This window comes from Augochlora pura, chromosome 7 (assembly GCF_028453695.1).
Source record: "Augochlora pura isolate Apur16 chromosome 7, APUR_v2.2.1, whole genome shotgun sequence".
In the NCBI taxonomy this organism is placed as follows: Eukaryota; Metazoa; Arthropoda; class Insecta; order Hymenoptera; family Halictidae; genus Augochlora; species Augochlora pura.
Genome location: NC_135778.1, coordinates 19,203,456 through 19,229,047, shown reverse-complemented (window position 1 = coordinate 19,229,047; position 25,592 = coordinate 19,203,456). Strand labels below are relative to the sequence as shown.

General features: G+C 34.4%; 1 protein-coding gene across 7 annotated transcripts in view; it reads right to left on the bottom strand.

Moving 5' to 3' along the window:
* The window catches only part of Frl (formin-like protein), a 102,389-nt gene that overhangs the window by 40,856 nt on the left and 35,941 nt on the right, over positions 1–25,592 (bottom strand). For all 7 annotated transcript variants that reach the window (XR_013494648.1, XR_013494650.1, XR_013494649.1 and 4 more), the window contains exon 2: positions 7,753–7,836. Coding sequence is in view for 4 of the 7 variants with exons in the window: in XM_078188059.1 (XP_078044185.1) it covers positions 7,753–7,836 (84 nt within the window). In the remaining 3 variants the exon portion in view is untranslated. The remainder of the gene's footprint in view (positions 1–7,752; positions 7,837–25,592) is intronic.

Below are 25,592 nucleotides of genomic sequence, written 5' to 3'. Positions count from 1 at the left end.
TTTCCATATTAATACTATCAAAGGTGTTAAAAAAAGAACACCTTTTAATTACTTTTATCTAACGCTGTTTTTACCAAAGGGTTACAAGACAACATTCAATAATCTTTAGTACAATTTATTCGCTGTTTTATGTGTTCTATGTCACTTCTCGACTTTTACTACAGTCAACACAAAATTAATTCGATAAATTGTATAATAAAAAGCATCGATAAAAATAGTACTAATGACGTAATTATAATAAATTAAAACGTAAATTTTGTACTGTAAAATTGAAGAACAAACGAAAGAGCAATCGGAAGAAACTTCGTAGAATCGTAAGCATTCCACAGAAATACAAAAGCTAGAGATACACGTCGTAAACGAGCACTGACGTAGAAAATGTTTCTAAAAAGTATTAGCTTGTGACATATTTGTATAGTACGAAAAAAACCGTGATCCGTTTTGTAAGTTGGACAGTAGGTTCCTTCGTTCGTGTAAAATGGCCGTTGAAGCTCTTCTTTTTTTTATGAGCGAACGGAACAGTTCGCGTGTACTTCAGTTGCTTTTGTGTTCGGACGTAGTGAAAGGGAAAAGGCATAAAGGATTTCCCGAAAAAGTTCATGAAAGGTTTCTGCGGTTTAGGTGGACCATTCGGCTCGTTAAACCGAGGAGAGTTAAACAGCTAGGGTGGAATTCGTCTCGAGTGGAAATTACTTTTTTTTTCCTCCCTCGCGAGCTTTGCTGGTACCGTGGAAAGTACAAAATGGATTTAACGAGTCGTCTGGATCGAAGGGAACGAGATCCGCGGAGATTAAGCAGCTTCACTTTTCAGATTATCTCGAGCGTTACGAGCATTCGTGTGACGAACTTTCGAGAGGGGATTATAATTGGTACGTAGGATGTAAATATTTATAATTGATACGTAAGATATAAACATTTATAATTGGTACACAAGTTGTAAATATTTCAGATGCTATGAATATATTAGGACCTTGAATGAGTTTTCGCTGCTTTCTTCCCAAAATAGAAGCTTTATATAAAATATAACGTTCAAAATCAGTTCACTCAAAGTATTGCCCATTACTAGAAACCACTTTCTCCCATCTTTCTGGCAGTAAAAGAATTCCGCGTCGGAAAAACAAATTCGTCTTTTGAGGCAATCCTTGAACCGATCCATTTTTTAGTTTCTTCGTAAGAATGGAAGCTCTGCTCAGCCAGGCCATGTGCAATCGATCGGAATAGGTGAAAATCAGAAGGAGCTATGCCTGGTGAATACAGCGGGTGGAGTAGAACTTTCCATTTAAGGGTTTACAGGTAGGTCTTCACTGGTTTTGCAACACGTGGCCGAGCGTTGTCGTGTAACAAAATGACTTTGTCGTGTCTCTGCTCGTATAGCGGTCGTTTTTCTTCTAGGGCTCGACTCAAACGTGTCAATTGAAGTCGATAGCGATCTCCCGTAATAGTTTCATTCGGTCTCAACAAGAATTCTGTGTGCTTCAGATGCATATTTCTTTTAAATAAAGTAGCGCAATAAAATTCCCCGCAAAACCACTTTATTCGACACAAAAGTAGACATCTTCAGAACCAATAAACAAACGCGTGGTTGACACTATAGTGAACATTCATACACTGAAATTTAAGATTACATACAGTAATTTCTTGCCGATGAGTCACCATTAGAAATTCCATGCACGGAGTACTACTAATGCCATCTTTTACGAAACAGCGACAACTTATTCAAGGACCTAATCTATTATATAAAAATAAGTCGGGTTTTCCTTCCTGACGCTATAACTCCAGAACGCACAAACCGATTTCCACGGTTTTGCATTCGTTGGAAAGGTCTCGGGCTCCGTGAGGTTTATAGCAACCAAAATTCTGGAAAAATTTCAACAGAAAAGCAGGAAAACAGGGAAAATCATTTTTCACATACAGCGCCATCTCTGATACATAGCATGTACTACAAACCAATATGGTTTATAAAACAAAAAAAAATAACTTTTCTTCATCTTTTAATCCCCAAACGAAATGTTACAAAAAAACGAAGCCATCTGGTGGCGAAACGGAGTTCGCCAGGTTTGCTAGTAGTTCATAGGAACAATTTTATGCACAAACCGTTCTGCAAGAACAACGTTACTTGTCTAGAAATATTCTACTTTATTCGGTCATTCTTATTTGGCATTATTCTGTGCAGGTGACGATTATGTAAATTATAAGTGGGTATCCTTTCTTTTTGATGTTTGCGAAAGCTCAATATTCTTCTTCCTGATATTTTAAATTACCAATATCTTTCCCGTTGATACTTCAAAATTATAACGTTTTCTTTTTTGATATTTCAAATTTTTAATATTCTTCCTTTTCATATTTGAAATATCATTGCATGCTGCTCCACATTTCAAAATCACCCTGCTTTTTTCCCCGATGTTTCAAACGCGCCATATTTGTTTTCTTTGATACTTCAAAATACTCTTAATCTTAACTAGAAACAAAAATTCGGCCCATAGAGGGTGAAAATATGGAAGTTGACTTTCATAACTAGAAAAGGTCACAAATGGAAAGAATAATTTATGCGCACCTTGTAGCTATTGTAAAACCGTGTAATTTTCCCTTTACGAGGTATTAACCCTTTGCACTCGAGTGGACTCTGGGGCACTACTAAAATTATTCTATTACGTTGCAAAATAATTTTTGTAACAATAAGGTTTAGATTTAAAAAATTATCAAGTAGTAATACTGTTTGCAGGAGTCATAAGAATAAATTTCGTATGCATAAAAATTTATTTCATTAAATAGAATAGAAATACCACGAACCAGAAAAATTATTTCAGATTTACAGTTAAAATGTTTCCGAGTGCAAAGGGTTAACTTAGATATTTATGCATGAACATCCTATATAGTTTTACCACGAATAATCTTTCCAATGCGCTTTTGTAATGAATGTAACTGAATGCGACCAGATTGAGAAAATAAAAGTGACAGAAAGATCCTATACGCACGAATGGCTCTTAATGTTCTACATATATTTGCCACGATGTTATACATATATGTCCGACTTGTTTACAAACTTTTCTTCCTGTACTGATTGTTAATCTGACAACAGAGATACGGTGTGAATGTCTCTTGAAAGTCTTATGCATTCGCTTGCTCCCTCTTGGAAATTGTCACATATGATTCGAATTGTCGGTTCCTTCAACGCTATCTACGGGCTTGTTGTAAATCAAAGACTTCGTCACCGCTGCAACACAAAAAGGCTGTTGGAAACAAGATCGTATCAGACACACGCTCACGTTCACTCTCTATTTTTTTTTACTTTCCTTGGGCTGAGTTCACCGGCAAAGTTATGTCCACTTGGCATACATATTTTAAACACTTCAACCCGTTGGAAATATTTCATTATGTTCTTATATGGTCATATTAACAATTTTCATTAACAGTTCTTATCTTCAAGGTTACAGAAAATTGTTCATAAAAATTGATGGTTATTTAGATATTTTTGACAGATATTTCACTACATTTCGAATCTACATTATAAATTCATCCTAATTCAAATTTTTATTCAGAATCTATTATAATTTATATTCTTATTAAAAATTCTATTATAATTTAAACTATGAACAAAAATTCGTCATCATTAGATTTAACTTTATTTAATCACAATTATAATTGACATTTATATTTAGAATCTGTAATAATAAGTTTTTATTAAAGTCCCGTGGAAAATTAAATTCCTACTAAAAGTTTCCTCTAAATTAAATAGTATGTTGTAACAAAACATTGCAAAAGATGATACCATTTTTTCACAACGAGTATACTCGTCGGAAACAATTGATTGACTGAAGGAGATATATTGATATTCTTTATTAAATTATATATTTCATAAAAGTATCGTGTTCAAACAAAATACGAAGAAAAATAAATATATCACAGTGACTTATAACTCTTCTAAAATATTGCAATAACTAATCGGTTAATTTTCTACTTCAAAAGGATTATTTGAAATCTGTCTGTAGATAAAGTTAAAAGGAGTCATTTTCTTATATTATCACGACATTGATCTGGCGTGGCTGGTTATGTATAAAGAATTTTTCTGTTCCTATTTATAACTAAGTATAGAATGAAACTCAGTGTACAACGTACTCAACTGATGTGACATAATAAATGGAATAAAATAATAACGCCACGGTAAGTAGGTTTATTTGTGCAACCAAGATATCAGTACCACTTTGCATGAAGCAGATAAAATGTACATCGTAGGTAGATAAATAACACGAGATCGATCCAATATTGGGGAGATTATCTTTCAAGTGAACAAAAAGTGCCCAGAAAGCGAAAACTTGTTTGGAGATTGAAGTATTGATACAGACTACGTTCTGCTTCGTGATTCCTCTTTAAAGCGTATCGGAAAAATCGAATGGAGGACGTTACCAAAACAATAATTTATATACATGTATTACCTCTTAGTTTCCTTTTCTCATTTTTTAACGTTTCATCTCGACAACCTGTTCATTAGCGACAATTTATTTAGTGTTACGCTTCATTATCGTATTCAGAATAAAAAATACAACAAGTCATTATTTGAAATTGTTATTATCTTAATCGAATCGGTGTTATTTTTATTTTCAAATAGCAGCATAAAAAACAATAATTCGGAGTGAATTATTCCAAATAGTTGCTTCTTATATTCATTTCAATATATATTCATACAAAATATGTCTACTTATAAATGAGCCGTTTAAATAAAAAATGGTGTAAGTAATCTTTTACTAGGTTGATGTAATATTATTAAATCATACTTCATTTAATATTCTATTTCATATGTTTCTATTATTTTAGGCGCAAGCTTGAAAGTAGCTTGCATGAAAGAATTTTAATAATTTTATGTTGTTGTACGTAATAAAAAATTAACGCAAATTAATTTTTTCTATTTATATCACTATTTCCACTTGCAACGGCTCAAATATGCTAAGCGAATCATGAATGCAAGACCAGCTGTTAAGATCTAGCTTTCCTGTACTCGAGAAAATCGTGCAACGGGTGACGTGTGGTTCAGCGATCTACATTCTACGTTAATGCATCTTTCATCATCTACGCTCTTCATGGATCAGAAGAGGCGTCTCTTTCGATAACACTTTCGCCCGACGTCGATTAAACTCGAGATTAAACTCGCTCGAGTACACCTCTACAAACGCATACGAAGCGGGCAAATGACTAAATATGTCGCGCAGATGATACTGGCCTTCATACAGGGTGATTCCTTCATCTTCACACACATCTTTTCGAACACTTCTGTTAATTTCATAGAAAATATTTCCAAGACGAGTTTATCGGTTGGATGACAAGATATTGAATTAAAAAGTCAAAAAAGCCTTTATTTTCTAAATGGCATAGCATATTCTTTAACCCTTTGCAGTCGGAGCCATTTTGACTGGAAATCCAAAATATATCTTGAGACTTACAGTGTTTCCATTTTATATAACCTGCAGCATTTTATACATCATAAAATTGAATTTTATGACTGATGTAACAGATAATAGCTCTTAACAATTTTTTAAATATTAGTTTTGATAAAGATTATTTTAAAACGTTGCATGATCATATTTAGTGTTACATTTTTACAATTAGTTGTAAGATTATTTAACAAATTTCGATTTATTTTACTTCATTCGTTGGAAAGTAAGATAATAGCAGATCGTTGAATTCGACACGATATATGACACGAACATTAACGTCAAGTAAAGAATATGCAATGCCGTTTGGTGGTGACCTCGATTGTTTTATGGAGAAAGAAAAATTTTTTTTAAATATAATATATTGTTGTATTAACTTTGCGAGGTTAACGAAAGTGCTCGAAAAACTGTACGAAACTTGAGGAAATAGTTTATCGTTAAACGCATCGACGATTATTTCATAGACATCTTGTTTTGCCGATGATATTAACCCTTTGCACTCGAGTGGTGAAAATTGTTATATAATTAACAAAATAATGTTGACATTATTAAAGACCCTTCTGTTGAAAGCGTGACAGTTTTACCAGTCACAAAATTCAATTTCACACGCATAAATTATACTAAGTACTATACTACAGCTGGTGAAAATAGCAATTTCGGATCTAAACTTAAAATGGTTCCGAGTGCAAAGAGTTAATTCACCGAAATTTTCAGTTCACCAACAGTTGCTTCGCCAACAGTCATGTCATACATAATCATTTCTCCGACAATTTGTACTCGTCAATGTCAACTAACGCATATCGGTACACAACAATGTGTCATGAACTTTATATTTGCATTGAAAAGTTGCAACCCTACTGATATAACATCCGCTTATTGCTAAGTAACAATTTCTAAGTAAATTAATAATTTCGCTTTATTAATAATATTAAGAAGTAATAATTTATAGACAAAATAAACTACCACTTGAATGAACATTAATCGATACATCTATTATTATTTTTATTACATGGATAAACTCAAACTAATTGTACTAATAACGTAAATAATAGATTACCTCACATAATCATTAGTTTTGTAGAAATGAATTAAAAATAGTAAGAGTCTGTTTCTAAACAGACACGAATAAAAGAACATTTTAGACCAGTCCCGTGCGTATAAATTCCATTAGACTAATGAAAAATGAAAAATGAAAAATGAAAAGTGGTTCCCTCTTTTAATTAATTATCGTGCCACGATTAATGTCATCGAGTTACTCGCCTAGGTGTAAGTTACGCTTACATTCGGGCAGTCGGTATAAAAATACGGGTCGTGAACCCGCATTCGTTGGTCGGCGCGGAATTATATGGGAACAAAGCAGGCGAGGATCTCATTGTCAGAACGCGCCGATTAACAATACGTTCGTCAAGTTAAAGACCGATTACGTCACTCTCATAATTCGTCACAATGGCAACATCGCGCCAATTTCGCGAGGACCATTCACAGATGCCATCTCGTTGAAGCGACAAAACTGCCGCCATTGTTCGAGCGCGTTTTCATCGAAAATGTTACCACAATTTTCGGAAATTACAAACATTTGGAAATATTGCAGCAATATTTACATGTTTAATACAGCAGTATAAATTTTATTATATCAATTTATAATATTTGTTAAATTCCATTAGTATTTCAAGGATTATGTCTGCGTGCGAATAGTTGTAAACTCAATGTAACTTTTACATTACATTAAATAAAGATTTAATAATATATCATATTTGTATATTTCTATATTCAAAATAATAGAAAATAGATTGTATAATATATAGATGTGATGATTTGCTAAGTTTTGGATTAGACAGTTTAAATATTAGTAACAATGTATAATATACATACTACTATATTTTATAATTTTATCACACAAAATATTATATTAATAGTATATTTAATAATTCAATAAAACACTATTATTAATAATCTCCATATTTCATTAAAAAAAGATACAATTAAATGATCGAATGACGCAAAAGAAGTGAGAGTCGACTCGAAATCTATTTGAATGTCAAAATATTATGTGACAATCCATAAATTATCATATATAATTCATGTAATTGTCATATGTTGTGTTATAGTTGAACAATATATATGTATATACGTTCAATAAAATATCATTGTCCCCACTCCTACACTGTAATACACAAAACGATCCCAATAGCAAGGGAACACATAAATTCGTCGGTTTCTCATTGGTGAATTTATTACCCCTATTGATTACATTCGGTGTGTTTAATAGCCATGAGCAACGGGAAAGTTAACGAGCTATCGACGATCTAATATACCCTGTACTCACTTGGTCGCATATGATGTCCCATTTCTTTTCGTTGTCGTACTGTTTCAATAGTTTTGCCTTGTCGGGCGGCAAATCCATTGAAGCCTGAAACACGCAAAATAACCAACATTTTATTCTCGATTTCATTTACTACAGATCATAAAAAACGCCATAAATCATTTATTCGTATCATTATCACACATTCTTTTATCTTGTTTAATTATTTTATTTATAACAAATAAATGCATTGTAGATTTTTGTGTAAAATAATAATTGTTTGCAGAAATCATTAGATAGTGCAGCTACCTTTAGTAGATTTCTTACTCATCTTAATGAGTTTAAAATAGTATAGTATCTTAAAGTTTTTTGAACAGTATTTTAAAGTTTTTTAAAGGTTTGTACTGCTTTCCATTTGATTACTAATTTTTGACGTCATTAATGTAGAAAATTCGTAGTTCAGATATAAATGCTATGATCGCTGACTAACGCCATGTTAGGTTAAAATTTGAAAACACTTAGATACGTTGTATATTTTAGATAGAGTGACTCTTAAGGATAAACTTTTGTTCCTAATAATATTTTTTTCGTGAATAGCCAATTAGAATAGATTAAAAAACGGATAAGTAAAATTAGAGAATAGCATAGCGTATCATAGGACAATTAAAATAAAATAAAATGAAATAAAATAAAATTCAAATACAATAAAATAAAATAAAATTCAAATACAATAAAATACTATACAATACAATATACAATAATATAATATAACATAACATAGGAAATTTTTATTCTGCATTGAAATCAGCAGTCCATTGACTTAATTCAGACCGATTTATACAAATGGACATATAATGCTCCATCAATGCATTTTCTACTGCATTGAAAAAAACCGTTAAAAAAATACGAAAGTTAGTAACGTCCTTTTTTTACATAAATTGCTCTATTATGTTTGTCGAGGTCCGAAAACCATTTTACCGATGACCTACAAGTACATGTTTGTTATCGTTCAGATAAGAGTAATGCTCTGTTTAATCATTACCTTTGAAAACGCTTCATTTGTTTATCAACGTCCTGAAGTGACGTCAAGAATTAGTCAGAGACATTTCTTAGCAACCTTGAAGATTTTATCGTTGCGCCATTCGTTAAACTCGTTTTTCAACGGCTATCGACTGTCAACGGAAAGTTACTTTGTTCAAGAAAAATGGAGCAATGTTGCAAATATCATTAAATTCTGGTTCAAAGCAACGCAATTTTTAAAGGAAAATTATTTGATGTCTATTTATGGTTTTCGAACAGTATGGAGCGTTAATCAAAAAATGTTTATTAAAATAATAAGCAGCTTTAATATGAACAAAATTAATAAAAAAAAATTGTTTAAATGAATAGAACAACAGCTAAGTATTCAAATGGTTCAGCGTAAATATTTAATATTTTTCCATATTAAAAACCAGATGACCTTGTAAATGATATTAACAAGGAGATCATTGTCCACCTTCGAATGAAGAATCTCCTGCACGAAGACTAACGTATTCTAAAATTTACCAAAATTTGTACAATCTACTCTACGATCTCAATTGTTCTACAAACCAACTTGAACTCAAATCGAAATAAAGAAAAAAGACTCAACATTAAGAGATCGGAAATTACATCGCCACTTTACTGCAAACCGGTTACTTTGCCATCTGAATTCTCAATCAGTCGTCGAAGATTCGCGAAGGGCCCGGGTCCCCTAACTGCATTAAGTGTATGTGCTTAGGACGATCGACGCTTTAAAGTGGATAAATAATTAAATCTCTTTACTGGGAGTCGCTCACTAATTATTCAAACACGCGAATCTCTCTCTCTCTCTCTCTCTCTCTCGAGATTCCCGATCATCTGTCTCGCCCGAGCTATTCTCGTTAGCGTAATGAAGTCATCGGTCGCGGACCGGGGGAAAAAGAACCGTGGAACGACCATCTAAGGGCTGGTTTCATCGAAGAACCTTCTTCTCTCCTGCTGCTTTCCAGCCGTTTTTATGCATAGAATGATTCATGGTGACGCAACCACCAATGAACTTCTCTGCACAACGAGCTAGTTTCCAAAGTATAGTCATTTTTAACGATAAACGTACCAAGGTTTCAAAGTGACTGATACGAACCACCCGATGAACATTATAAAATTGGAACTGTTTAAAATTTTCGCAGTTCCTACAATAATGCGCGTTTGAATAAAGAAGTACAGTGGGTCAAAAAAGTATTCGTACACCCAGTCTTTTTGCGATAACTTTAGACAAACCAATAATACATAAACAAAAACTATTTCAATTAGTAGTTTACTATGTAGATAATGTACAAATGAAGAATTTCTAATAACGCATAACAAGAAAGTAATGCAAGAAATACAAGAATTTGAGAACCAAAAAAGTATTCGTACACCTTCAGTTATAATTGAAAGTTTACGATTATTGCAGTACTCTATTGCAATTAATATTTTGTGCGCATTCCTTTAGCTTCAATAATAGTTTCCAGTCTTCTTGGCATGGATTCCATCAGTTTTTGAGTTGTTTCTTTTGATATTTTTTACCACTCTTTTAAAATTACTCTTCGTAGGTCCGATTTCTTAGATATTTTTCTTTTTCTTACTTCTATATCCAACAGCTGCCATAAATTCTCTATTGGATTAATATCCGGGGACTGTGGTGGTGTAATTTATTGTTTAGGGACATTGTATAGTATCCATTCTCGTGTTTTTATTATGTTTTTGGTCGTTGTCTTACTGAAAGTGGTCATTTCCAGTCAGGCCCAATTTAGCCGCACTTTCTTCTAAATTGTCCCGCAACACCTCGATATACTTTGTGGCATTCGTTATCCCATTGATAAATGTAACGTTTCCAACACCACTGTACGCCATACAGCCCCATACCATTACGTTTCCTCCGCCGTGTTTCACAGTTGCTCTAATATACCTTTGTTGAAGCTCAGTAATTAGGTTTTCTCCAAACAAATCTCTTCCCATCTGACCCAAAAATGTTAAATTTAGTCTCATCCGAGAAGATAACACGTTTCCAAAATTCGATGGGTTTATTTACGTACGTTTTAGAGAAACCTAGACGCTTTTCTCTATTTATATTATTAATATATGGTATTTTTATTGCAGCTCTGCCATATATTTCAGCACAGTGCAAAATATTTCGTACCGTTTGAGAGCACACAATCTTCCTCGAAGTTGACGCTCTGCACTGTTGTCAAAGCTAAATTCAGTTCTTTACCAATTTTTCTATAACTTTCCCCACGTTTTCGAAGGAGAATAACACGATCTCGCACCGATATTGGTATTTCTCTTTTCTTCGCTGTCACGATGCTTGTACCGAGTTCAAAGATGCACTAGAGACACAGTACAGGCCAATGCTACTATTTAAACAAACAGTTGTTTACGTTTTGGTCATTATTGCTGGAATACATGTGTGCTTCTTAAAATTTAGCAGTCGAATTATAAGTGTACGAATGCTTTTTTGCTGTTAAATATTTGTATTCCTTGCATTAATTTTTTTGTTATGCGTTAATGAAAATTCTTCATTTACCCATTATCTTTGTACATAATAGACTATTAACCCTTTGCAACTCGAGTGGTGACTGTGAGGCTCCATAAAATTGTTCTACCATGTTGCAAAATAATCGCTGTACTAACAAAGTTTGCATTTGAATAATTGTTAAGGTTATGTCAAGTTCATACGAATAATACGAATTAATTTCGTATGCATAAAATACACTTTCTTATATGAAATGAATATACAATGAGTTAAAGAAATTATTTCAGAATTCCAGAAGAAATGGCTTCGAGTGCAAAGGGTTAATCGAAATAGTTTTTGTTTGTGTAAAGCTATTGCAAAAAAACTAGGTGTACGAATACTTTTTTTTACTCACTGTACATTCATAGAAGCCTGTTGGAAGCAGCTTTCACAATTGTGAAATGAGCTTCACATTCAAATTAGGTTTAATCCTAAATGCATATGAAACCGACTATTGCGAAAATTTCCGTCCTTTTGTTTTCGTGATTCTCCACTTTAAATATTTATCGCCTGTATCGTATTAACTTACAGCTTAACGTATAATTCGTAGCTCTTTAACAATGATTTTCCACCCAAAATAAACATTCTCATGCGTTTAGTTTCTGCTTGAATTGGAATATCAGTAATTAATTCAGGGACTGTTCCCGGGTCATTCTGAGCTTAAACTGTCGCCTAATTAGTCGATTTTCAGTAATTCAATTCAATAAACGTCTGTCACATTAGGAACAATAGAAATGAGTCTATACGAGATATCTTCAAAATTTTTGTATGGGAAAATTAATGAAAGAAACTGGGAATCGTCATAAATGTTATTAATATCATTAAATGGTCCGCTGTCCGAGAGACAATTATTGAATGTTCAATTGCAAATATACTTCGAAATAAAAACCTCTATACAATTTGAAAATATCTTGTTACGGATTGTACAGATATGAATATACGTTCTACGAAGCAAACGTCGAGTATAAAAATAAATAAACAGATTACGATTGTCTAAACTGTGCGCTTCTCTCGCAGATTTATTCTGTATACGTGGCTCGTTTAACGGTACACGCGCCATAGTGTAAGTGCCAGCAATCACTGAAATACTGCACCGTGAAAATCTAAATTTATGCAGGTTCTGGCTATGGGAAAATTGCAGCAGACCAACTCCGCCGCAGTTCAGGACAAGCTGACGACTTCGTACACGAAAGTATGTTTAGAAATACTGTAGATTTTGTCGCGAAATAAGAAATTGTTGAATCGATTCAATTCACTATGAATCGATTAAAATTTTTGATTCGATTAAATGTTTAGTGGAAACGCTTGAAAACGTTAATCGCCGAAAAGTCGACGATTGAAATGATCGATTCGTGAATGTAATCGCCAGTCATTGATTAAAGTTATTAATCATCAAAAAATCGGCAATTGAATTGAAAGCGGCAATTTAAGGTATAAATATATTTATTTAGCGGACAATAAAATCATACAGCAAACGAAATGAAATAATAACAAGAGTGTCGATTAATTATTACTAAATGTATGTAAAAGCCTTCGGTTTAGCTAGAAAGTAAATAAAACAGCAGAACAGTGAAAAATATTGCAGTATTGAAGGATTACTATTAATAATAATAATATTGTTAATAATTGTTGATCCTTCAATGGCATTGAAAGGATATTTCGATCTACTTTCGTTACGAATTGTCTTTACCATGATTACTACTTTACTACATATTTAAAAATTTCTACGAAATTAGCTTAGCCTCAGTTGTTAATCGCGATTAACAAGAAATACGAAAATTGCGATCAATGATTTAAATGAACGTAATCGTTAATTACGGTTACCGATTAACAGTGGTTCTAATTCAATCGTTAGTCGTCGATACAATTTTTGTCCAACTCTGTATCGCAGCGAGAGCGATTAGGTCGCTCGAGTAATATTAGCAGCATAAGAGAAAATTGAGCGATAGCTGTCGGGAGGACAATAGTCACTCGTAAACGTATAATATCGTCATGCCTTGCGGCAACCATAGTCGACGAATAATTATCAACCGGCGGATGCGGAAGCCACGAGTGCATGACATCACTACGCGCAATGTACAGACAAGGTGACCCATTTCAATCTATAAACTGAATCTCTTTTCGAAAGCATATATGCTGAGCTTCAAAATTTATAGCGTAGACATGAGTTAGAGATTTTGGAGCAACTTCAAAATGCCAGATGATTTTTAAACTATTGGGTTGGCAACTAAGTAATTGTGAATTTAAAATAAGAAAGAAAATTCAATTCTTTTGCTTAACACGTTCGTCGTCCACAAATAGACACTAAAATCTCCACAAAATTAAAGCAATTTAATTAATTGAAATAAAACTAAAAAGTTCACATTTATCATAGGGGATGACATAAGAACTCTTTCGCATTTGAAAAATCATAGTCGAATTCATTTTGCTCGAATATATTGCGATAAAAATAAATTTTCAAAATTGGTCAGAAATTAGTGTCACCCAGACATGGGTGACGCGGCGAAGAACGTGTTAAAAATATAAGTTTATTCAATTAGACAAATCAATTTTGAGCACTGCCTTTCTTTCGTGTCTTCATTTTAATATACTATATATAACATAAAAATCGTGTTCCCGAATGTCGTTTTCATTTCGAGAAAACAAACGCGGCCACCCGAATACCAGTGACGACATATAGGATAATGTCCTGCTTAGTAAATTAATTGCTGTTCACGCTCTAAAGAACGTTCATCATCAAATCCCCGTCTATTAAAACAGCACCTCCAGAAAAGTAGAATGAGTCTCGTTACGGGGTTTCTTTTTCGAAGCAACGATTTTTCATTGGTTTTTTTTTGTACACCGCGGAGAAAGCTAACGCACGTTCCCCTTCGGTGATCAAAATGAATACTAATTTCCAACGAGGTAATACATGTTCCGTGAAAATCGTTTCCGTCTTGCAACAGCCATTTATTTACACAGAAAGAGGAAGGGAGTCAGGAATAAGAGGCAACAATTTTCTTCGGCAGGACGATATTTGCACAGTCGCGATCATTTTCCTTTAAAGCGACTACGACTTGATACGACGTTGTCCTATTTAACAACAAACATCTGTGTCAAAACCCGTGACGATAAGGAGCATGCATTATGGGTCGTAGAGCTTCCTATTTAATAAAAGAAAATGACAAGGTTCTGTGTAGGAAAATTTTATGAGATTAACGTGTGACAGGTAATCATGGTTGGGTATTATTTAGATAAACAATTGTTTAAACAACGATTCGAATAGTAGATATTTCATCTTTATTCGTTGTTCGAACGCTCGAATTAAAAAAGTATTCTTAACCGAAGGAAATCGAATAAATAATTTGAGTTGACGAGAATTTAGCTGACTAGTGAAGACTCTTCTTTTATTCGAATTGCATTTAGTCGTAGTGTCGAATAAAATTTTTATGTTTTATCTGTATTTTTGTTCGAAGTGTACGAATGAATCTTCAAATACTTTTTGCCAACTAGGACAAATGCGACACCGAGCTTCTAACCTTAAACGTCGAAGACTCAGCCGACGATCTTGACGATGTACTGTAATGTCTCGCTGAATGCCACAATATTGCTCTGCGGCAAATGTCGCAGCACTATCGCTACGCCACTGTAATTTATCGATTTTCTCGCTACGCCGTTGTTGGAAGTTCGACGGAGTCGGTGCACACACGTGGCCCGGCACGCGCCGCGTCTCTTTTGAATCGAATTCCCGGAAGGCAACTCATAATACAATAACATAAATTTTTTAATTTTAACATTTTAAAATTGAATCCTTTGTTAACATATTGCTGATAGTTTTCTGATTAAAATAAGACTAAACATGATATAATTTCAAGAAATATTTTTTCATAAATAAAATAATTTATATCATACGTATGACGAATAAATATGGAGTAAGGTATGTTTAGTATCATTTTAATATATTAAAAGAATTTTCATGCAGAAAAGTTAGAAATAAGAAAGTTAAGTCATCGTTTTTATTATAGCAGTTCAATGAATTAGAAATACATACAATCGGGAACCATAAAGGCGAGTCGCGACGCTCGAGAAATCGTATCTCGTCTACGCTAAACGTACATGTTCAATTCCGAATCTGCGACATTTAGGGAGACACTACTGTACTTTCCTCGAGAAAAAAGCGCGCTTCGGATTGAATAACCACGTCATATCGCAGCCATTCGTCAAAACGTTACCAAATTAAAAAATGTATTCGAGATGAGTGCGAGTAATTAGAGAAGAAAACCATTAAAAGCCTTTATAAATCTTTGCTAAAGATACTTGTAATAAATGTAAAGGAGGAATTACAAAATATTGCTACGCATTACATTTAGCCAACTGTGTTATCATTTTGTTGCATTATATTTCAATAAGAAATCCTTTTGCTTCGAATAAAATTGTTAGACTGGCGCATGAAGACTTAGAATTTGCTAGACTTTACGCAAAGGCGTACAAAAATGTTTGCAAAAATTGAAATTAGGAAATTAATAATATTGAATTACTAAGGAAGATAAACGAAATTTCGTTTGTCAAGTTTTCTATTTGATCACGTGATTAAAATTTGAAAAATGCACTTTTTACGTTTCGGTAGACGGCTTTACTATTGCATTAACTTCGTTTACATGTTACTCGAACAATGACAATTCTGTTAGTTAGCTTTCGGTGACTACGGTGTTAATATTAACACATTTGCTCCATTTGGGATAAAATTTAGAAACGTAAATATTTTGTTAAACGTAAATATTTGAACAACCCGAACTGAGTCACAAACGTGGAAGTTATTTTTATTCTTCTAAATAATCATACGCGTTTGATAGCTATCGATAGAATAAGAAATCGCCGGTTGGTGTAAATTTGTTCCAAGCGGGATCGCTAGATGTAAAAAGTTCTCTGCACGTTACGAATTACAGTATCGCAAGAATATACAGAGAATCGGTGGATTACATTTGTCCCAGATAACACGACGGTGCATGTAAGCAAACTGGTTGGACACGTTAATTGCGAAACCATCTGTTTATCATGCCGAATGCTGCGCTGGTATCCGTGCAAGAAGCTGTGACGATGTCGTAGAATGTTTAAGGACCATATTTGGGATTATAGTTTCAATCCGAGTCCCCAACGTGACGCTGTGTTCGGCCGACGCGGTAAAACCGAAAGAATTTTCGCGCTACGAAAAAAATCGATCAGATAATCTGGGAACGCGGAGAGCGGTGCTACAAATACGTGTAATATGTAAATGACGCTGGCGGTATAAGAATATAAAGTAAACGCAGTTGCTGCAATTAGAAGAATCACGGATGACTTGATTTCTCTTTCTATCTAAAGTACCCGCTATTTGCAGCGCAAACCAATTTTGCAGTGCAAAAGATATTTCGCACCAGATTCCGCCAAATACTTAATTAAATGTATTTTCATACTTGATTAGTTGTCTCGCTTAAGAATAAATTTTTTATTGAAATATTATTCAATATTCTCAATGAAAAAAATATTCTGTTATATATTGTTGCTAAAGTTTGAAGTAAGAGATATATGATTTATATACATAATTAGCTGCGTTACTTCTTTCGATGAATTCGAGAAATGTACAACAAAAACATAAATCGGTAAATAATTCTTAAATTTTGAAGAAATATGTACAGTGTACAATTATATTGTCCAATAATTCACTAACATCACATCTTTTTACAATTATCTGCAGTTTGGAATTCGAATCCGTGCTTTAGTTATCAACTGCTCTAATCTAGCTCCATAATTCTGAGATGTGTTAATTATATGCACAAAACAGCCTCTTTAATTCCTTAATTGCAAACAATTTATAACAGCATTTTTATTAATTGTTTTTAACTTCAGTTGCAATTGATTCAATAATTCATGCGGCTTATCGAAATTATTTGAAAATAATGCGCATTTGAATTGAGAAAGCAAAATAAAATTAGTCTTCCATATTGTCCATGAAATGAAACTAATCAAGAATTTGCAGTAATCTGATTATTTCAGTTAATCGTTTGCTATTTTATTTCAAATGAAACGGGCTCGGTTCGCGTTTCTTTATATAATTGTCGGTGTAGCAGAAAACCGACGATTCCGGGAAGAACGATACTTTAATGAAAATCAGAAAGCGAAATAGAAGACCAGACGGAATTCCGGGGATTGCACGGCACGTTTGGCCGGTATAATGAGCCGTATGTTTTCAGGTCAAGAGTCGCCGGAAACGAGGATTAGAATGGGCATCGGCAGCCGGTCGATGCACGAAATCTGAAATTTCGTCGCAGCCGCCCACGCATGTGCGATTCGTTAGCCGGAGGAGCGCGTCGCGTTGCGCAGCGGGGTCGAAGCTCTTCAAACATGGCAGAAAATCGAAATATAAAAATTCAAGAGGACGCGATTATGCGTCGGAGAATTATAACATACAGTGGGCCGCATTAATATTCGGACACCGTCGTATTTGAGACATTTTTGCTCCGTATCTTTATTGTTTCTCGAGTTAATGAGTTTATAAGTTTTTAATAAGTCAGAGCATAGATGCCTGTCTTCAAGAAATTCTGATTTTTCGGATCAATAAACTATAGTATGGAATTTATCAGACTGTCTCCATTTACATACTGTTTAGCCCCATAAAAACTACGCATACGTCGTACAAAACAATTGCGAAATTAAATGAAATAAAATATAAAATTTTATAAAATATAGATCTTTCGCCAACCGACTTTCACTATTTTAAATATTTAGGACAGTTTTTACGGGCTAAATAGTATATAAATGAAGACAGTCTGAAGTATTCCATATCAGAGCTATTCGGCCTCTTAGTGCCGAAGGCCGATATATCGACCCGCGCCTCATTGGCGAAAAGTGCCTTATACTTATACCTTTGTTACTTATTTAATTCCCAATGAATATAGAAAAATTGGCATCGCTGTTTCATTCTCAATTTCGTCCTTAATACACTGCTTTTTCAATTACGTAAATATTGCTTTTCGTTTGGTTTTTATGAGACGTTTTCCAAACCCTAGTAAAATCGTAAAATTGGTCTTTTTCGCCCGGCACTTAAAGGGTTAAGACAGGCATTTCTGTATTGAAATCTCGTTGAAAAAAGGTGTAGTAAAGTAAACGGGGCATATTTTTATTAAATCAACAGTTTTTGAAAAAAGATATACAGTTTCATATATTTACTTAGACATCCGACATTTCATATGCACCAACCTAATATATTCTTACAGAAAAGATATGATATATTTTGGAAGTGGCCTCAGTTCATTTATTTTAAAATACAGATATTTAAGTATTTTGTGTTTTAATAAATTTCAAAATATTGATAATTGATAACATGGTAATATAATAATTTCGTATTTCTAAGGGTTTTTGGGTTATAGAGACATCACTGATATGAAATTATATATAGCATAAAAATGCACATATTAGGGTGTCCCATAAGTTTCTTCCCTTTTTTATGCGAAATGAATACAGGATATTTGTTGTTTAACGTGGATTTATTATGTTATATATGAACCCTTCTGTTCTATAACCTTCTTCCATCTTTCAGGAAGCCATATTATGCCTTTTTTCCAAAACTCTTGAAGCTTATTTGCAAAATATTCATCTAGGTGCGTTTTTATTTCGCTTATGGATTTGAAAGATGTACCACGCAGAGAATTTTTTAAGGAGAGGAACAAGTGATAATCGGATGGAGCAAGGTCTGGGGAGCTAGGAGGACGAGGTAGAACGTCCCAATAAAACTGTAATAATTTTTGCATTACGGCCAACGCAACATGCGGTCTTGCGTTGTCGCGATGGAGAACGACACCTCGTCGGTTCGCCAATTCTGACCGTTTTTCTGCTACGGCGGCTTTTTAATTGACCCAGTTGATTTCAATATTTGTGAGCATTGATCGTATCACCTTGAGGAAGGTGCTCGTAGTACACTACACCTTTCTAATCCCACCAAATGTACAAAGGAACCTTCTTCGGATGAAATCCAGGCTTTGCAACAGTTGAAAGTCTATTTTCCTTAGACCAAGTGCGTTTTCGATGCACAATTTCGTGTAAAATCCGTGTCTCGTCTCCAGTGACAAGTCCCTTTAAGAAAGGATCCCTTTCATGTCGCTGGAGAAGCAAATCGCACGTAGAAACGCGGTTCATAAGACCGGTCTCCGTCAATAGGTGTGGAACCCAAACTTCATATCGATTCGCATATCCCATCTTGATTAAATGCTTATGTACCGTTGTCTTGGGAATATTAGTGGTATCCACTATCTCGCGCACACTATATCGCGGATTTTTAGTGAGCATAGTCTTGATAATGTCCGTATCCGTTGTTGCTGGGCGGCCGCTGCTGTCTTCATCTTGCAACTCGAATTTGCCAGCTCTAAATTTTTTAAATCAATTGCAGATGGTCCTAATAGTCGTAGTATCACTCCCGTACACGGTGCAAATCTCGTCTGCAGTGTCCTTTGCACTATTGCCTTTTTTAAAGCAATGAAGCATAACATGCCGCAAATGCTTCTTCTGGCTCTCCATATTGAACGGTGCAGAAAAAATGATAAAAGAGACCTTGTCACCAACGAAACGTACTCTGAAAGAGCTCTGAGACGACTGAAACCGATGCCATAAACGGCTAAGATATAAGCTTGCATATTTATATAAATACAGCCACTTGGAGTCACTCATAGCGTAGCACGGAAGAAACTATGGGACAACCTAATATCGTACTAGTAAGGATTTTGATTACTTTAGTACATTTTATTATCGTTTCGTATTAGTACGCTTCGATCGTATGTTAATTTGTCAAAAAATCGAAGTTATATAATTTATAGCAGGTTTCCGGGGCTCCGGCCCCCACTGTGCGTCGCGTCGCATCGCGTCGCGGCGCGTCTGCCCGCGCGCGGCCGGAATTAATGATGCATCCAACTATCGAGAAAAGGACTAACGGGGTTCCGGGATGCGATACATCATCGAAGCGCGTCGCTGTGGAAGCGAGCGAACCTGGTCCATTGTTGCACGCACGACGTCGGGATGGGTTAATGGCCAGAAAGTTCCATTTTCCAGAAAAAAAGACCGCTTTATTGCCTCGCCAGCTCGCCTTAAGAAACAAAACTCGCGTTGAATGCGCGAATACGTACACTTCCATGGGCTGACTTTATCTGTGAATCTCGGTGGTTGCATCATGCATGAAACACGGTGGCGGACCATAGAAAGTTTAATAATAACATTCTATAAATAATTGTTCGAGATTCGTGAAGATTAATCGTTTCAGTGCGATTTTCTAGTATTTTATAGCAAATACACGTATCTCTTCCAATAACGATGTTAGAAAAACTTGCACAAAGATTCAAGGTCCTTATTTTATATAAGTAGTAGTATAAGTAGCATAAAATATAATTTCATAATGAATTTAAAAATTAAACGAGAGACGAGCAATTTTTATCGAAGAAGAAAGGCTTGATTTTATTTGCAAAACGGTGAACTTGATTTCTGTTTATAATTTGTATGCGAACCAAAATTTCCTGCATCGATTGCAAGAAATAGAGACTAAATTGCAAATTGATTCTTTCTTGAACCACTTTAATAGATTAAAAATGATAAAAATGATATGATGATCTTTCCACTATTTTCAATTGTCTACCCAATGTTGCTATAAACGCATAAAATCCGCAAACTAGATGGAACAGTTGAGGTAGGGTCACCGTTATTTTAAAAACGTGGCAACTCTCGAACATAGCAGGTAGTGCGCGACTGTTCCACAAGACGAACGACACCGTGAAACTCGATCGAATGTCGCAGGTAGATCGATGAAGAGACACGGGAACGAGCGAGGAGAAGGCGGAAGCGAGCGGCGGCCAGTTTTCCTTCATTAATACTCGATAAAAGTGTCGCGGAGTGTCTCGATGGTGGCGGCGCCGGGGGTAGCAGGGTCGTCGGCCACGAAATGGATGTGCTCGCGAGGCGATCAATCGCGGAAAGTCCCCCTTCGGAAGAATCATACGGTTAGCCGGTTCCACGTTTCTCTGACCAGTTGTTTCCCATCCGACAATCGATGCCAGGGACAAACGGGGGCTCTGCGTCTCTCTTTTGTGGTGTACCAACACACTCGTCCACGTGGCTCGCCCCTGATGTGTACACTCGGGCCAGATGACTGCGTTGATGCGCCATCGCACAAAGAGTTCCACCGGCGCGGTACGAACACAATCGAGAATCAGTTAAAGTACTTGAAGCAATGATGGAAACTTCCTAGGGTTGCGCAGCGCACGCCCACTCCACCCGTCCTTCAGCCCGATTCTACCCTAACCAAACTAATCCCTAAGCGCATTTTTCTTTTAACAGCGAGAAGCCTCGCGGGTCCGGCTGGTACGCTATAAATCATTTCGCGAGGCTCGGATTCGTCCTGCTGAATTAATTACGATTGATTCTTTATTACCCTATGCGTCCAGGTCTGCACTTTCGTGCTCTCGGCGATATTCTGACAGCCGGGCTCGTTATCTATCGTTGGGCTCATCGCCGTTCCGGTTATTTTTATTCCAGCGTCGCCAATAAATCGAGATATTTGTAAACAGACCTGCTAACAATATCTCAACTAAGAAATACAAATGTTATAAATACTGTTTCTTTCGATTATATTGCATACACTTCGTTCGAAGTCGTTACTTATTTCTGCATTAAACGAAATAATAATAGATGCAGTGTTATCGCGTCGATCGGTGTGCCACCCCTGGCGGAAGGTAATTCGAAAACTTTTTAAAATGCGTACAACTAATTTTTAAACAGCGCCAGAGTTGGACAGTGTTCGAATAAAATTTCATTCAAAGAATTTATTTAAAATATTTTCCGAATAAAATCTCAATAAAATTTCTATTATGCATACGGATTACCGAGGTCCTCGAAATACATTTTTTAAATTTTCATTCTAGATTCAGGTGAAAAGTTAACAACTGACAGTTTTTCATATTTCTTTATCGTTCCAAGTAATAGCAAAATTAAAAAGTTATTTATTTTAATCTTTGTGTAGTAAACTTTTATATTCAAAAATCCATGTCATTTTTAGTTCAACTTCAAAAATATTATTACGTTTTGAAAGGCGTTTCAATAGGGTTTTTTTTCTGTCACGGGCATTGTATTCTCCATTTCGTTCAAACGGCACCTACTATGCACAATTTATTCAGTATTGCTGGATATTTATTGTAGACTTCCATTCGGTCGCAGAGGAAGCAACTTTCTTTTTACGTTCGAACTTTTTCGGGATATTTCGTGAGTTATCGTCGACTGGTATCGCTGGAACGGAAATAGAAGTCCCTATTTAGAGTCAATGATGCTTATCGCGGAGACCTGTGGGCCATCAAATAGATCCGTTGTTGTATTATTCAGTGGGCTCATGTTTCGGTAAACATATTTTGTACATGCGAGTCGATTGAGGATATTTTGTGCAGCGTTATAAAAATAAACACTCTAATTCGAATATTTTTCCTTCACAGAAATTCGGATAGTCTTCGTCACTTTCATTACGAACGTTATAAATAGATAGCTGATATTTATGCAAAATAAAAATTGTTTACCATCATTTGTATAAAGCAGAAATTAGATCAAAACAGTTTGAATAAATTGAAAATAATACAACAATATTGGTAAGCTTTTCTTGTATCTTCAATGTTCTTTCTTTATCTTTTAAAATCATTTTTATTATCTTTCTAATCGCTTTTATTATAAATGCATAAAATCCGGTATCTAGTTAAAATATTTAGAGCAATGGAAATTAGAAAAATAAACGTGACAAATGTTATGCACTTGTTACTGTTACATGACATTTTTGTATAATGTTTTTTTACGTACACGAGTTTAAACAACGTAGTTTTAAATGCAATCAAAGTATAAAAAGTTAGTTTAATCCATAATAAAAATTTCCTAGGGTAAAGTTCTGTCATCGATAATAGAATCAAAATGCGATAAATAATTAAGAAATTGTACTAGACATTATCAGTATGCGAAGGTAATACAAATTGTTAAATATTCGCTTAAATAGATAGAATAACTTGTTACGAATAATAAACAGTTCAATTAAAATATTCGACTAAATATTTATCTAAAATAATTATTCAAATGAATTGTTTTTAGTCGAATATATCTTTATTTATTCTATTTCTATTATATTCGATTTACTCATAAGATTAATTCTTCATTTATAATAAATATTTATGTAAAATAATTATTCAAAGCGATTTCAATAACTCCTAACTCTGTTAGATATAATAAATTTTGGGGTATATTCGCATACGAGAATTTTTACTCGTTCGAGAAATTTCCGAAACAAACAAGTACAATAGACAACGCGCAAAAAGGTCGGAGTTTGTAAACGGCGGCGAATGTAGACGTTGCGAGATGAAATTTTTATGTGCGAACGTATTAAAAACTCTGACATTAAAAAGTTGGTGATCAAAAAAGTTAGGACGGAGGGTGGCCATCAGAAAAAGGAGTTGGTCCGTAGTTGTTAGCCGGTCCGAAGGTCAGCGTCCGTGTAACGAGCCATAGGCTGTAACCCCGACATAACCCACCAATAAAGATTATTTTCGTTCTCGACACCGTTAGAATATTATTTCATTGGCGTCGGAAGAAGTGTGATATTGGAGTAGCGCGACGTCCTCGTAAGAATTGAATCTAATTTCATGGGTCTTAAATATGATTATTTGTTAAAGGGCTATATTCATTCAAGTAGATCTCTGTTAATCTACGATCATCGCCGGCGCTTCATTTTCCCCAATTTATTACTATTATTATTTATAATATACGCATTATATAACCCCGTTAGTCATATCAAAAGCATACAATAGTATAAATAATTATATTCAAATTACCTTTTACCGTTTTAGTAATGTTATGAACAAAAACTTAACAAAACAAGGTTCCATATTTGTATATTGCTGTATTAAAAATAATGGAAAATAAAAGTATACGAAAATTGTGTATTAATTTATGATTCAATTAGTAAGTATTGTTGCAAATATTGAATAAAAACTGTAATTGTATATTTCTATTTTCTATTATTTCTAATCTGAAAATGATACAAATATGATTTTTGTTTAAGCGCCAACAAAAATGATTTAACAATCTGTTAAGTTAAGACAATCAAAATAGTGAAACATTATTCTGAAATATTAAAATAAAACAAACGTTAAAGTTTCCCACGGTTCAGTTTTCTAAATATTTAGTAATGTTAGAAAAAATTTATAAAAGTGTCAGTCGCGTAATATGCATGTGTTTGCATGAATAAAACAAATGCATTGTCTTTGAGGTTTCCTTTCCTTTGTTTTCTGACATCCGTACGCGATTTATTATAGACTTTATTGCTCGCAAAGGCCATAAACAGTATCTATCGTCAAAGGAGTGCCGCAGATACCACGAAATGTCCATCATCGAAAATCTTTTTACATTCTAAGACGCGAACGCGAAACAAATTGTTATTCAATAGCCGACTCAATTATGAAACCATGTTTCATATTCGTCATAACGGAATACGACATGATCGGAATTCATGATTATGTGGTACGTGAGTTATTTCTGTTGTATCGAGCAGAGAAAACCAATACGGAAGCGACGCTTGTGGATTAATTTATTCTGGAAATTTGGTAATTGTTAACACTTTATCGACCGGTAGCCTATAAACCCACCCCCCCCCCCCCCCCGATCGGTAGCCTATGAATCGGTTGCCATAGTAACCATTAATTTGTTATCTATTATTAAGATAAACATGTTAGATTGTACTACAAGCTTCAATATTATTATATAAATTTTTAAATATTAAATATCTTTCGCGATTAATAAGATAAATAAAAGCAAAATAGAAACTAAAATGTTTACGGTTGATAAAGTGTTGAGGAAAATCCGTTTCCGTGAATTCCGGATGCAAGGGTTTCTAACGAGACCAGGCTTCTTGGCTTTTGCTTTCTTCCGACAACGCATCCGGTGCATATAGATAATTACAACAATTGTCGTTGTGTGGTAACTCGTCAAATCTTCACGCATGAGCTGTGGTTTTTAAAACGACGTTTTTTTTAATTAACTATTATCAAGGATGAGCATACAACAGAATGGTAAATAGCGCACGGAATTGTCTACGATAGAAACTTTTCTCAGAAATTATCATTACCCAGGATCTGCAATTTACAAGATAATAATAAATATTGTACGCAATTGTTTTTGTTAAAATCTCCTATGTTAATTTCGGAATTAACATCTTTCAGTTTCGCTTGTTATAATATTACAAATATATAAGATATTAAATATCAATTGCAAGAAACAGCAACTATATAGAAAGTTC